This window comes from Hemitrygon akajei, chromosome 19 (genome assembly GCF_048418815.1).
Source record: "Hemitrygon akajei chromosome 19, sHemAka1.3, whole genome shotgun sequence".
NCBI lineage: Eukaryota > Metazoa > Chordata > Chondrichthyes > Myliobatiformes > Dasyatidae > Hemitrygon > Hemitrygon akajei.
The window spans coordinates 51381003-51392098 of NC_133142.1; the positions used below are offsets into that span (position 1 = coordinate 51381003).

Below are 11096 nucleotides of genomic sequence, written 5' to 3' on the forward strand. Positions count from 1 at the left end.
CATCCGGGCTCGCCGCACGTTCATTTTTCTCTCCCTAACCAACACTTGGCGCTTCATCTCGGGCCGGAGTTAAAATGGCCCCGCACGCCATTGGACGGGAGCAGTCTAACCTCCGGCTCAACCGGTTTCCGCCGCTTATTTACATTACAATAGAAAACTATTACGCATTCACCATCGCTGACTTTGTGACTGGCAGCAGAGTTCGCCTTCCTCCGTACAGCGAGCGGCGAGGAGAAAGCGAAACTATTCGGAGAGTGGGTGAGTACGGATGGGGAAGCGGGGTAGAGAAGGTGCATGCAAGCGGAGAGATAGAAGAAGGGGGTCCGCCCGGACGGGCAGAAAGGCCGGGGTAGGAGAGAGGGTGCGCGCGCGGGGGAGGGGAGGATAGGTCGGGGTAGGAGAGAGGGTGCGCACGCGGGGGAGGGGAGGATAGGTCGGGGTAGGAGAGAGGGTGCGCGCGCGGGGGAGGGGAGGATAGGTCGGGGTAGGAGAGAGGGTGCGCGCGCGGGGGAGGGGAGGATAGGTCGGGGTAGGAGAGAGGGTGCGCGCGCGGGGGAGGGGAGGATAGGTCGGGGTAGGAGAGAGGGTGCGCGCGCGGGGGAGGGGAGGATAGGTCGGGGTAGGAGAGAGGGTGTGCGCGGGGGGAGGGGAGGATAGGTCGGGGTAGGAGAGAGGGTGCGCGCGCGGGGGAGGGGAGGACAGGTCGGGGTAGGAGAGAGGGTGCGCGCGCGGGGGAGGGGAGGATAGGTCGGGGTAGGAGAGAGGGTGTACGCGGGGGAGGGGAGGATAGGTCGGGATAAGAGAGAGGGTGCGCGCGCGGGGGAGGGGAGGATAGGTCGGGTAGGAGAGAGGGTGTGCGCGCGGGAGGGGAGGATAGGTCGGGGTAGGAGAGAGGGTGTACGCGGGGGAGGGGAGGACAGGTCGGGATAAGAGAGAGGGTGCGCGCGCGGGGGAGGGGAGGACAGGTCGGGGTAGGAGAGAGGGTGCGCACGCGGACAGGTCGGGGTAGGAGAGAGGGTGCGCGCGCGGGGGAGGGGAGGATAGGTCGGGGTAGGAGAGAGGGTGTGTGCGGGGGGGAGGGGAGGACAGGTCGGGGTAGGAGAGAGGGTGCGCGCGCGGGGGAGGGGAGGATAGGTCGGGGTAGGAGAGAGGGTGCGCGCGCGGGGGAGGGGAGGATAGGTCGGGGTAGGAGAGAGGGTGCGTGCGGGGGAGGGTAGGACAGGTCGGGGTAGGAGAGAGGGTGCGCGCGCGGGGAGGCGAGGACAGGTCGGGGTAGGAGAGAGGGTGCGCGCGCGGGGGAGGCGAGGACAGGTCGGGGTAGGAGAGAGGGAGCGCGCGCGGGGGAGAGGAGGATAGGTCGGGATAAGAGAGAGGGTGCGCGCGGGGGAGGGGAGGATAGGTCGGGGTAGTAGAGCGGGTGTGCGTGGGGGAGGGGAGGATAGGTCTGGGTAGGAGAGAGTGTGTGCGCCGGGGAGGGGAGGATAGGTCGGGGTAGGAGAGAGGGTGTGCGCGGGGGGAGGGGAGGACAGGCCGGGGTAGGAGAGAGGGTGTGCGCAGGGGAGGGGAGGATAGGTCGGGGTAGGAGAGAGGGTGTGCGCGGGGGGAGGGGAGGATAGGTCGGGGTAGGAGAGAGGGTGTGCGCGGGGGGAGGGGAGGACAGGCCGGGGTAGGAGAGAGGGTGTGCGCGGGGGAGGGGAGGATAGGTCGGGGTAGGAGAGAGGGTGTGCGCGCGGGAGGGGAGGATAGGTCGGGGTAGGAGAGAGGGTGCGCGCGCGGGGGAGGGGAGGATAGGTCGGGGTAGGAGAGAGGGTGCGCGCGGCGTGTTGTCCTAATTAAGTGCGAGGGTGAGGAAAAGGTTGCTGTGGAAGATGTGAGGCGAATGACGACGAGCTCCAAAATGGGCTATAGGGTGTCATGGCCTGCACTGCATGGCTGGGGTGGGGTGGGCAGAATTAATGGAGAGGAGAGAATTAACGTGAGGAGTGATGTATGGTGGGAGGTCCCCATGAGTGAGAGCAAGTCTGAGGAGGTGCTTTTGGAGTATGAGTATGAGAGTGATATTGAATTCAAGGAGCGGAAATCAGGAGTGGTGAGGTGATGCTGGTGGGGGCCTGGGTTATGATGATGTTCAAAGGGAAGATGGCGGTTTAAAGTAAGCATAAAGGGAAAATGAGAAAGTAATAAGGACCGAGTAAGAGTGTAGGGTACTAGTTTTGTACAGGTGAACATTGAGGGTGTTCTGGGTGGAAAGATAGCAAGAATAAATAGCAGTTATGAGTTAAGATTGTCTAAGGTATCGGGGAAGTGAGGATGAGGAGAGACACCTTGGATAAGAACAAAGATTGGTAATGTACAATTTAGGCTTAAGCAATGAGAATTCAAGTACACAGAGGAATGAGACAGGGATTCCTTTGCAAAATCTGAGACAGTAGTAACAGTGTATGTTTTGGAGGTCCTACATGCTAAAATGCTACGTAGCCAAGGACATATTGATGTTGGAGGGCATTCATTTGCTATTGTAGAAAAAAACACATCACTGTTAATTTATGTCTTTCTCCAGAATTCCCAATTCACCTGGATCATCTTCCTGGTCTCTTCTTCAGACCTATTCTTACTAATCACTGACACAATATTGACCTCTTTGATTTTTCCACATCCTTTGCTCATTCTACCCTATCTCTTTCTGATCTTACAGCATTGCATTCGCTCAGGACCAACTAAGTACCATCTTCAAACTTACTGGCAGTATCACACTTTGAAATTCTTTCTTTCTTGCAGGAGGCCAAGCATCATCTTTCAGACACTAGTTCATCTCCATGTAGACCACTACCCCATTAATCAATATCAGCCGTAATATTTCCTTAGATCTTCCCTTTATATCTTCCAGCACTATAATCTCATATCCTTGTATGGCTAGCTTTATGTCATAATCAAGATCCACGAGCAGGACTTTCGGAGAACACCATCTAGTCCTCCATCAAATTTAGCTCTTCCTAATTTGATTCCATCCTTTTTCATCTGATACAAATATAGTATGTCTTGTACTGTCCGCCATTTGACCTTTTTCAACTCCCTGAGCCAATTTGGTCCATCTTTACCATGGACATACAAACACTTTACACTTCAATTCCATTCTTAGATGGTCTTAATTCTCTCCACCAACACATGCTTTCACATACTTGGACTTGATCTTGCATTGATGAACTTCTTCAGGTCTACTTGCTTTCACCAGATCAAAGTAGCTATGGGAACTCTCATAGGCCCACCTATATCTGTTCATTTGTGGAATATGTGGAAAGATACAGCACAGAAACAGGACCATCAGCACACCAAATCCACATTGACCATCAAGCATCCACATTTGCACTAATGTATTTTACTCATTTTTTATGCCCATCCCACAAATTCTAACACTCTTCAGTACATATGGACAACTCATCGTAGCCAACCCACATCTTTGATACGGGAGGAACACAGGAAAAGCCTACAGAATTGCACAGGAAGAAAGTGCAAGTTCTACTGTCTCTCTATGGAGACAGCACCAGAAGTCAGGATCAAGTTATGACATGGCTGTTATGCCTCTGTGCGGCCCCCAGAACAGTCTTTGTTTCAATACCCTTCTTTCTCAACTCTTTCAGATACATTTATTTTTCCACAGATGCTTCATGACCTATTGAATGTTTACTGCATTTTTGTTTTTCATTGCAGACTTTCATCATCTGAAGTTTAAAAAAAAATTCTTATTGAATTTAGAGAAGTATATAGTGTCTATGATCAGGGGATCTAAGTCATTAATTTTTGCAAACAGCTTCACTATCCATTGAAATGGACAATGAATATGGGTGTGATCATGAATAATTGCCTGTGTGTTTGCTGTCTTTGTATTGATGCTGAAGTCATTCATTTATATGAGGGTCTTTGAATGCTTGATAACCACGATTTTATTTTATTGCAGTGAGCTAGCTTTGAGGCCGAGTTGTCAGAAGCAAAAGATGTTCAGGGATGACACCATCACTGCCTCTCCGTTAAAATACAGGAAATACGCAATTCAGCTCCAACAGGACCAAACAGATGATAGTGGCGGCTTAGGATGTGATCACACAAGGAAGATCATTCAGAAAACTGGCAAAGGACAGCAGCCAGTTGATGGCCATAATGAACAAATGAATGTCACATCAAATATAATTTCTTCTGAAAACTCTGATCATTCACGAGGCCACAGTTTCTATGATAAACAAAAAAGGTGTTATCCACTGAGGAAAACTTCATTTAGTGACAAAAGTTACCATCGACGAAGTTTTGTGTCAAGATCTGTGATGGTGGAGCCTGATAAGGTACTTTATAACAGTATAATCTTCTATTTTGTAGTTAAAGAGCTATGAACCCATATTGCATTAATCTGATGGTTGCAGTTATTTGGACTCAACATTATGTGCAAAAGAATTTGTTTCTTTAAAAAAATCACCTATCAGGTAGGTGAAACAAAACCCATAATCCCTGTAAATGTACACAATTAAATTGATGAGTCCCTTTTTGTGATGTGAGATGGGATAGTTCATTGGTGCATGATGTACAGCCTGCAGCTGGTTCACAAGGTCTTTCTTTTTGTCTACTCAGCCATTGCTGACTCCAGTGTGGGCAGCTGGACTGCAAGTCCTAACATTTAGTTCAGATCCCCTCCGTATGAAGGCAAATCATAGCTCTTCATAATTAAGGAAGTACTTGATGCCTCAATGGGGTTAAAGGTGGAAAACTCCCCAGGACGGAATGGGATTTATGCCAGTCTGTTATGGGACGCAAGGGAAGACTTCTGATTAAGATTTTTAAATCTTTGCTGATACAAGTGAAAATACCATGCTATCCCTTCTCAAGAAAGACAACAGGATAAAGCATGATAATTATAGTTTCAATAGGTACATTTAATGTCAGAGAAATGTGTACAATATACATACTGAAATCCTTCTTCGCAAACATCATGAAAACAGGAGTGCGCCAAAGAATGAAAGTCAGTTAAATGTTAGAACCCAAAGCCCCCCCCTTTCCTCCCTCCCATGCATAAGCAGCAGCAAAGCAACAACTCCCCCTCCCCCACCAGCAAGAAAAGCATCTGCACCCTCCACCGAGCACTCAAGCCCTATTATCCTAACATACCCGGTAAGTGGTGCAGAAGATAGTGGAAATTTTTCTCGGAGAGAATAAATGATCACTTGAAAGGTAGGGCTAATCAAAGACGGCAAGCATGGCTCTAAGGTGATAACAAGGTTTATTGATGAGGGCAGTGTCATATGTGTGATCAGTAAAGCATTTGACAAGTCCCTCATGTCAAGATGGCAATTGGATCCAAAATTGACTTGGTAGTAGGAGACATTTGATGGTAGAGGATTATTTTATTCTGATGGAATGCATGTGACTAGTGTCACACAAGGATCTGTTTTGGGTCCTTTGCTGTTTGAATTATATCTGAATGAAGTCGAAGTCAGAGACATCAGGAGATTTGCAGATGACACAAAATTGCTGGAGTTGTTGATAGAATGGATGTTTAGGTAGCTGAGAGATTGATGTACTGGTGAAACGGGCTGAAAAATGGCAGTTCAGGTTTTAATCCAGGTGTGAGGTGATGCACTTTGGACTATTCCTGAGGCTGGGACATACACCAGGAATGGTAAGGTATTGAGAAATAGAGGGGCATGAGGTTCAAGTCCATAGATCCTTGAAGGTGGAACACAGGTAGTTAAGTGATTAGGAAGGCTTATGGGATACTGGCTTTCATTTGTCAGGGCATTGAATACAGTAGGGAGGTTACGCTCTTGCCTTATAAAACTTTGAACAGACCTAAACAGGAGCACTACATGGATTTCTGATCAGCATACAATGGTATGAATGTGATAGCAATGGAAAGGGTACAGAGGAGATTCAGCAGGATGGTGTGTGAGATGGAGCAGTTCTGTTATGAAGAGACACTGGAGAAGATGGGTCATTTCTCTCAGGAGTGAGGAAACATGAGGGGTACATGTAGGGAAACTTTCCCCTTTTCAGAGGTGTATAAAACTAGACATCAGGTAAGTGAGCAGAGATTTAGAGGAGACCTGAGGGGGTGAAATCTCTCTTCACCTAGAAAATAGTATGTACTTGGCATGAGAGTGGCTGAAGCTGTGTCACTAAGACCATTGAAGAGGTGTTTAGGTGAACACTTGAATTGCCTAGGCATGGATGACTATGAACGAATGGTTGGAAGGTGGGATTAAAATGGATAATGCCACTGATCAGCATGGATGGATTGGGCTAAATGGTCTGTTTCCATGCTCTATTAATCTGAGTTTACATTTAATACAGCCTATCTTAATCATTTAAAATGTTATAATTTAATGGCCCTGTCTAACATGTAGTGAGTTTTGTGGATGGGTTAGGGTTACCTCATTCCCTTATTTCATGGCTGTCTGTGCTTAGATGATCAAAGTTCAAAGTAAATTTATTACACAGGACAACAAATTTTTTCAATTGCTTCCTCAAAATTTTTTGTTTATGATAGACTGCTTGAAGATGAACACAAATATTATTTCAGACTACTTGTATCACGTAGGAGTTTGGAGAAACAACAGATTAACTTTTATTGTATATAATGTGTTTGCATGATGGTGCTGATGCTTTGTAATAGTTCAACTAAGTTAAAAATATTTCGTTAATAATTTTCATTTGTATTGAGGCTTCTCACTTAAGTGTCCAACAATAATTTGCCAGCATTGATGGATTCCAGTTGCCCTGGTATCTTTTCTCCATGACCACAATGTCCTGGTGAAACCTTTCACCATGCTCGTCACTAACAGCACCAAGATTTGCAGGGAAGAAGTCTAAATGGGAATGCAGAAAATGAATCTTTAGTGATGTGTTGCATTTCATGGTTTTATATGCTTGAAGCATGCTTTCAACCAGCTGCATGTAGTTTGGTGCTGTGTAGGTACTGAGAAAAATTTCAACAGCTTCCTTGAATGCCTTCCATGTGATTTTCTCCGGTCCCACTAGAAATTCTTCAAATTGCCTGTCATTGATGGCCTGTTTGATTTGTGGACCAACAAAAATGCTTTGCTTAATCTTGGCATCAGTTATTCTGGGAAGCTTATCAAAATCCTTCATAGAAATTTTTGTGCCTGGTGATAGCAAATTCCATTCTTACAGTCCTGAACCCAATAATTATTACTAAAACCTGTCCTGCCATGCAGCAGCCTAAGCATGCCCAAGCATGCCTGGACAAGATAGGAAACTTTCTGGCTTATATTGTAGGCAACATTTTAATTGACTTGAATTATGAATTGAAATAATAAACATAAGTTTATTTAAAAATGGTGTGTAATAGGGAAATTTCCTGGTGATTTTCATGATCAGTAGCCCAAATTTCATAAGATACACCTAAAGGTATTCAGGAAGCAAAATCTTTGTTGTCCAGTGAAAAGGTACATACAGTGGCATGCAAAAGTTTGGGCACCCCGGTCAAAATTTCTGTTACTGTGAATAGCTAAGCGAGTAAAAGATGACCTGATTTCCAAAAGGCATAAAGTTTTAAAGATGACACATTTCTTTAATAATTTAAGCAAGATTACTTTTTTTATTTCTGTCATTTACAGTTTCAAAATAACAACAAATGAATAGGGTGTGAAACAAAAGTTTGGGCACCCTGCATAGTCAGTACTTAGTAACACCCCCTTTGGCAAGTATCACAGCTTGTAAACGCTTTTTGTAGCCAGCTAAGAGTCTTTCCATTCTTCTTTGGGGGATTTTCGCCCATTCTTTCTTGCAAAAGGCTTCTGGTTCTGTGAGATTCTTGGGCCGTCTTGCATGCACTGCTCTTTTGAGGTCTATCCACAGATTTTTCGAGGATGTTTAGGTCGGGGGACTGTGAGGGCCATGGCAAAACCTTCAGCTTGCGCCTCTCGAGGTAGTCCATTGTAGATTTTGAGGTGTGTTTAGGATCATTATCCTGTTGTAGAAGCCATCCTTTTTTCATTGTCAGCTTTTTTACAGGCGGTGTGATGTTTGCTTCTAGAATTTGCTGGTATTTAATTGAATTCATTCTTCCCTCTACCAGTGAAATATTCCCCGTGCCACTGGCTGCAACACAAGCCCAAAGCATGATCGATCCACCCCTGTGGTTAACAGTTGGAGAGGTTTTTCCTGAAATTCTGCACACTTTTTTTCTCCAAACATGCCTTTGCTCATTGTGGCCAAGAAGTTCTATTTTAACTTCATCAGTCCACAGGACTTGTTTCCAAAATGCATCAGGCTTGTTTGATGTTCCTTTGCAAACTTCTGGTGCTGAATTTTGTGATGAGGACGCAGGAAAGGATTTGGAGAAAAGAACCCCTCTCCAACTGTTAAGCACAGAGCTGGATTGATCATGCTTTGGGCTTGTGTTGCAGCCAGTGGCATGGGGAACATTTCGCTGGCCACACCAGGAGCTCCAAACGCAGTAAATGACCCCCAACAGATTCACAGGTGAATTGTTACCTCACCAGGAAGGATTGTTTAGGACCCTAGATGGTAGGGAGGAGGTTTAAGGGCAGGTGTAGCACTTGTTCCGCTTGCAAGGATAAGTGCCAGGAAGGAGATCAGTGTGAAGAGATGAATGGACAAGGGAGTCACGTAGGGAGTGATCACTGAGGAAAGCAGAAAGTGGGGGGCAGTGAAAGATGTGCTTGGTGGTGGGATCCTGTTGGAGGTGGCAGAAGTTTCGGAGAATTATGTGTTGGATGCGGAGGCTGTGGGGTGGTAGGTGAGGACAAGAGGAACGCTGTCCCTGGTAGGCTGGTCGGTGGATGGGGTAAGAGCAGACGTGTGTGATGAGCTGGGAAGTTGATTGGTGAAAGACATAGAAGGCCATGGAAGAAAGAAAAAGAGGGAAGGAGCACCAGAAGGAGACTTCACGCATGTCTGCTACTGCTCTTGATTTTTTTAATGTTATGTTCTAAATTTTCTGGTTTAAATGCAAGATGTGTAGCATATTTGACAAGACCAGTCTTGGGTGTGGAATATAGATTCAGTTGTTATCAGATGCATCAAATAAGCAGACAGTTAAATTTTGTCGATTGCCTGCACTTGTAAAGACTAAACCTGACTCTGCAAATTGTGCTGTCAAGTAAAAAACAAGTCATAATTTCATGCATTTTAAACAACAAAACTGTTATTGACTTGTTGATTCATAGCAATCTAAACCGAAACTAGGCTGGCATTTGTAAGCAAATGCATAGGTAAGAATCTCAGTATGGCTAACTTGTTTCACATCTGTGATTGTCTGAAGTGATTTGTTTTTTCTGCTATAAATGCAGTTACACTGGGGCGGGGGGGAAATAGATTAGGCTGCAAAATTTATCTAAGATTGTTTGATGCCTGCTAGAAAACTGTCAGTGACCAGTACTGTAATGCAAATAAAAAATACTTTTGTGTGAATTCAATCCAGAAAAGCTGTACTTTTCTCCAAACTCTATAATCTAGCCCTCTATTTTAAGAAAAGGTGTGCACCACTGGAATAATTCTTTTCGCAATCTGGTGATTTTAGCTGCATAACTTGTGTAATTTATTGCTAATGGAAATTGTTCAGAAATGTGATGTCCATGTCTGAGTCCCTTATGACTAGGAAAAATAAATTATATGCAAGGTAAAAATACATGATTTTTCTGTCATATGTTACATTTCCAGCAGTCATGCAGTTCCAAACCTGTGTTTAGAAATGTGCATGTCCTTCCCTGGATGGCACTGTATCTCCACCTAGTGCCTGGTTTTTCATTTGTGCAATTTCTCAAACTGCCTTCGTAACTTTGTGCATGGCAGACTTTCAATAATTTAATCATACAATTAGTTGTATGTCATTGATAATCATTTGCATTCTAGGAAAGCAAGTTGGCCATTTTAAGCTACCATCCAAGATCAACTTGACAGAACTTTCTTCCTGCTCTGAAGCTCTTGTTCAAGATTTGGTTAGCTGTAATGCTATTACCTCAATTACCATTTCGAAAGTACATTTCTAAACACCAAATCAGCATCAGGGGTTGTTTTTTAATAGTGCTGACATGAGTTACTTATGAAACAAATTATCTTTCCATGTTTAACATTAATTTCACTGACTGATGGAACTAGCACCTGTCCATTAAATTATGAAGAACAGGAAAATTCTGATCTTCGTGTGCATTGCTGCCTCTTTGTAGATCAGCACTCCAACCTATACTGTCTTTTACACTTGTACATTGATCATGTATTAACCAGCAAGAGAAACTCCTTACCACAAACATTTAAAGAACTCAATTGCCTGCAAGTTGATTGCTGAATGATTTACAGTTTACTGCATTCTATCATCTTTCCAGTTGTAAAGTCAATGGAAATGATATAGCAAGGTTTGCACAACTATTTAGTGAGTTCACAATTTGTGCAAACCAGTTACATGTTTTTAGTAGGCATTCCCCTTAGCTTACAGCATTACTATGAGAATGAGCAAAGCCTATGGAAAGCAAACTAAACTGTTGAAAGAAATTAGGAGTAGAAGGGCTCTTAAGTATAAAGCCATTATTGCCTAGGATTATCTTGGATTAGTGGTTCCTAAACTTTTGGGCTACCACCCCCTTGGCTTCCTGGCCACTTCCCTAGTGCCCCCTTTCCCTTTCTGGCCATTACATAAAAACTATAAAGAATTTTGATTTACAATGCATAGTAAAAGAAAATAGGAAACTGCAAATTAAAAGCAGTAACAAATAATTGCAAAAATTTTTCAGTTCCATTCAAAGCTACAAATAAAGTTATTTCATTAATTAATTGCAAAAACAATAGTTTTCATCAGCAATTTTAGAGCGTACATTAGTAGTCCAACTATTCACTACTTCTTTGCTTTTTTCACCCTTCAATGAGATGCACAGGCTTGGTGCAGTGATATCTGCTTCTGAACATCAGGGTGAATGTCACTCAGAATGCGTCTCAGATCTCCACGTTCAGTAATTTGCAGTTTTATTGCTTTGAAAGAAGTTGGGTGACTGCACCAAAACTGCGCTCCACTTAATATATGTTGGAAAAGCAATAAAGAACGCTTGACCTTTTTCCACAGTGCAGATAGTGTTCAG

The 11096-nt window shown here is 44.5% G+C and overlaps 1 protein-coding gene across 4 annotated transcripts in view; it reads left to right on the forward strand.

The window, feature by feature from the left end:
* The window catches only part of tatdn2 (TatD DNase domain containing 2), a 23190-nt gene continuing 12094 nt past the window's right edge, over positions 1 to 11096 (forward strand). Inside the window, exons 1-2 of one of the 4 annotated variants that reach the window (XM_073072498.1) lie at positions 1 to 258; positions 3956 to 4334. In XM_073072498.1, the coding sequence (XP_072928599.1) occupies positions 3993 to 4334 (342 nt within the window). In that variant the 5' untranslated portion in view covers positions 1 to 258; positions 3956 to 3992. Of the gene's footprint in view, positions 259 to 1823; positions 2153 to 2212; positions 2346 to 3955; positions 4335 to 11096 lie in introns of those variants that run through there. The other 3 variants (XM_073072496.1, XM_073072499.1, XM_073072497.1) reach the window with 3 other exon arrangements.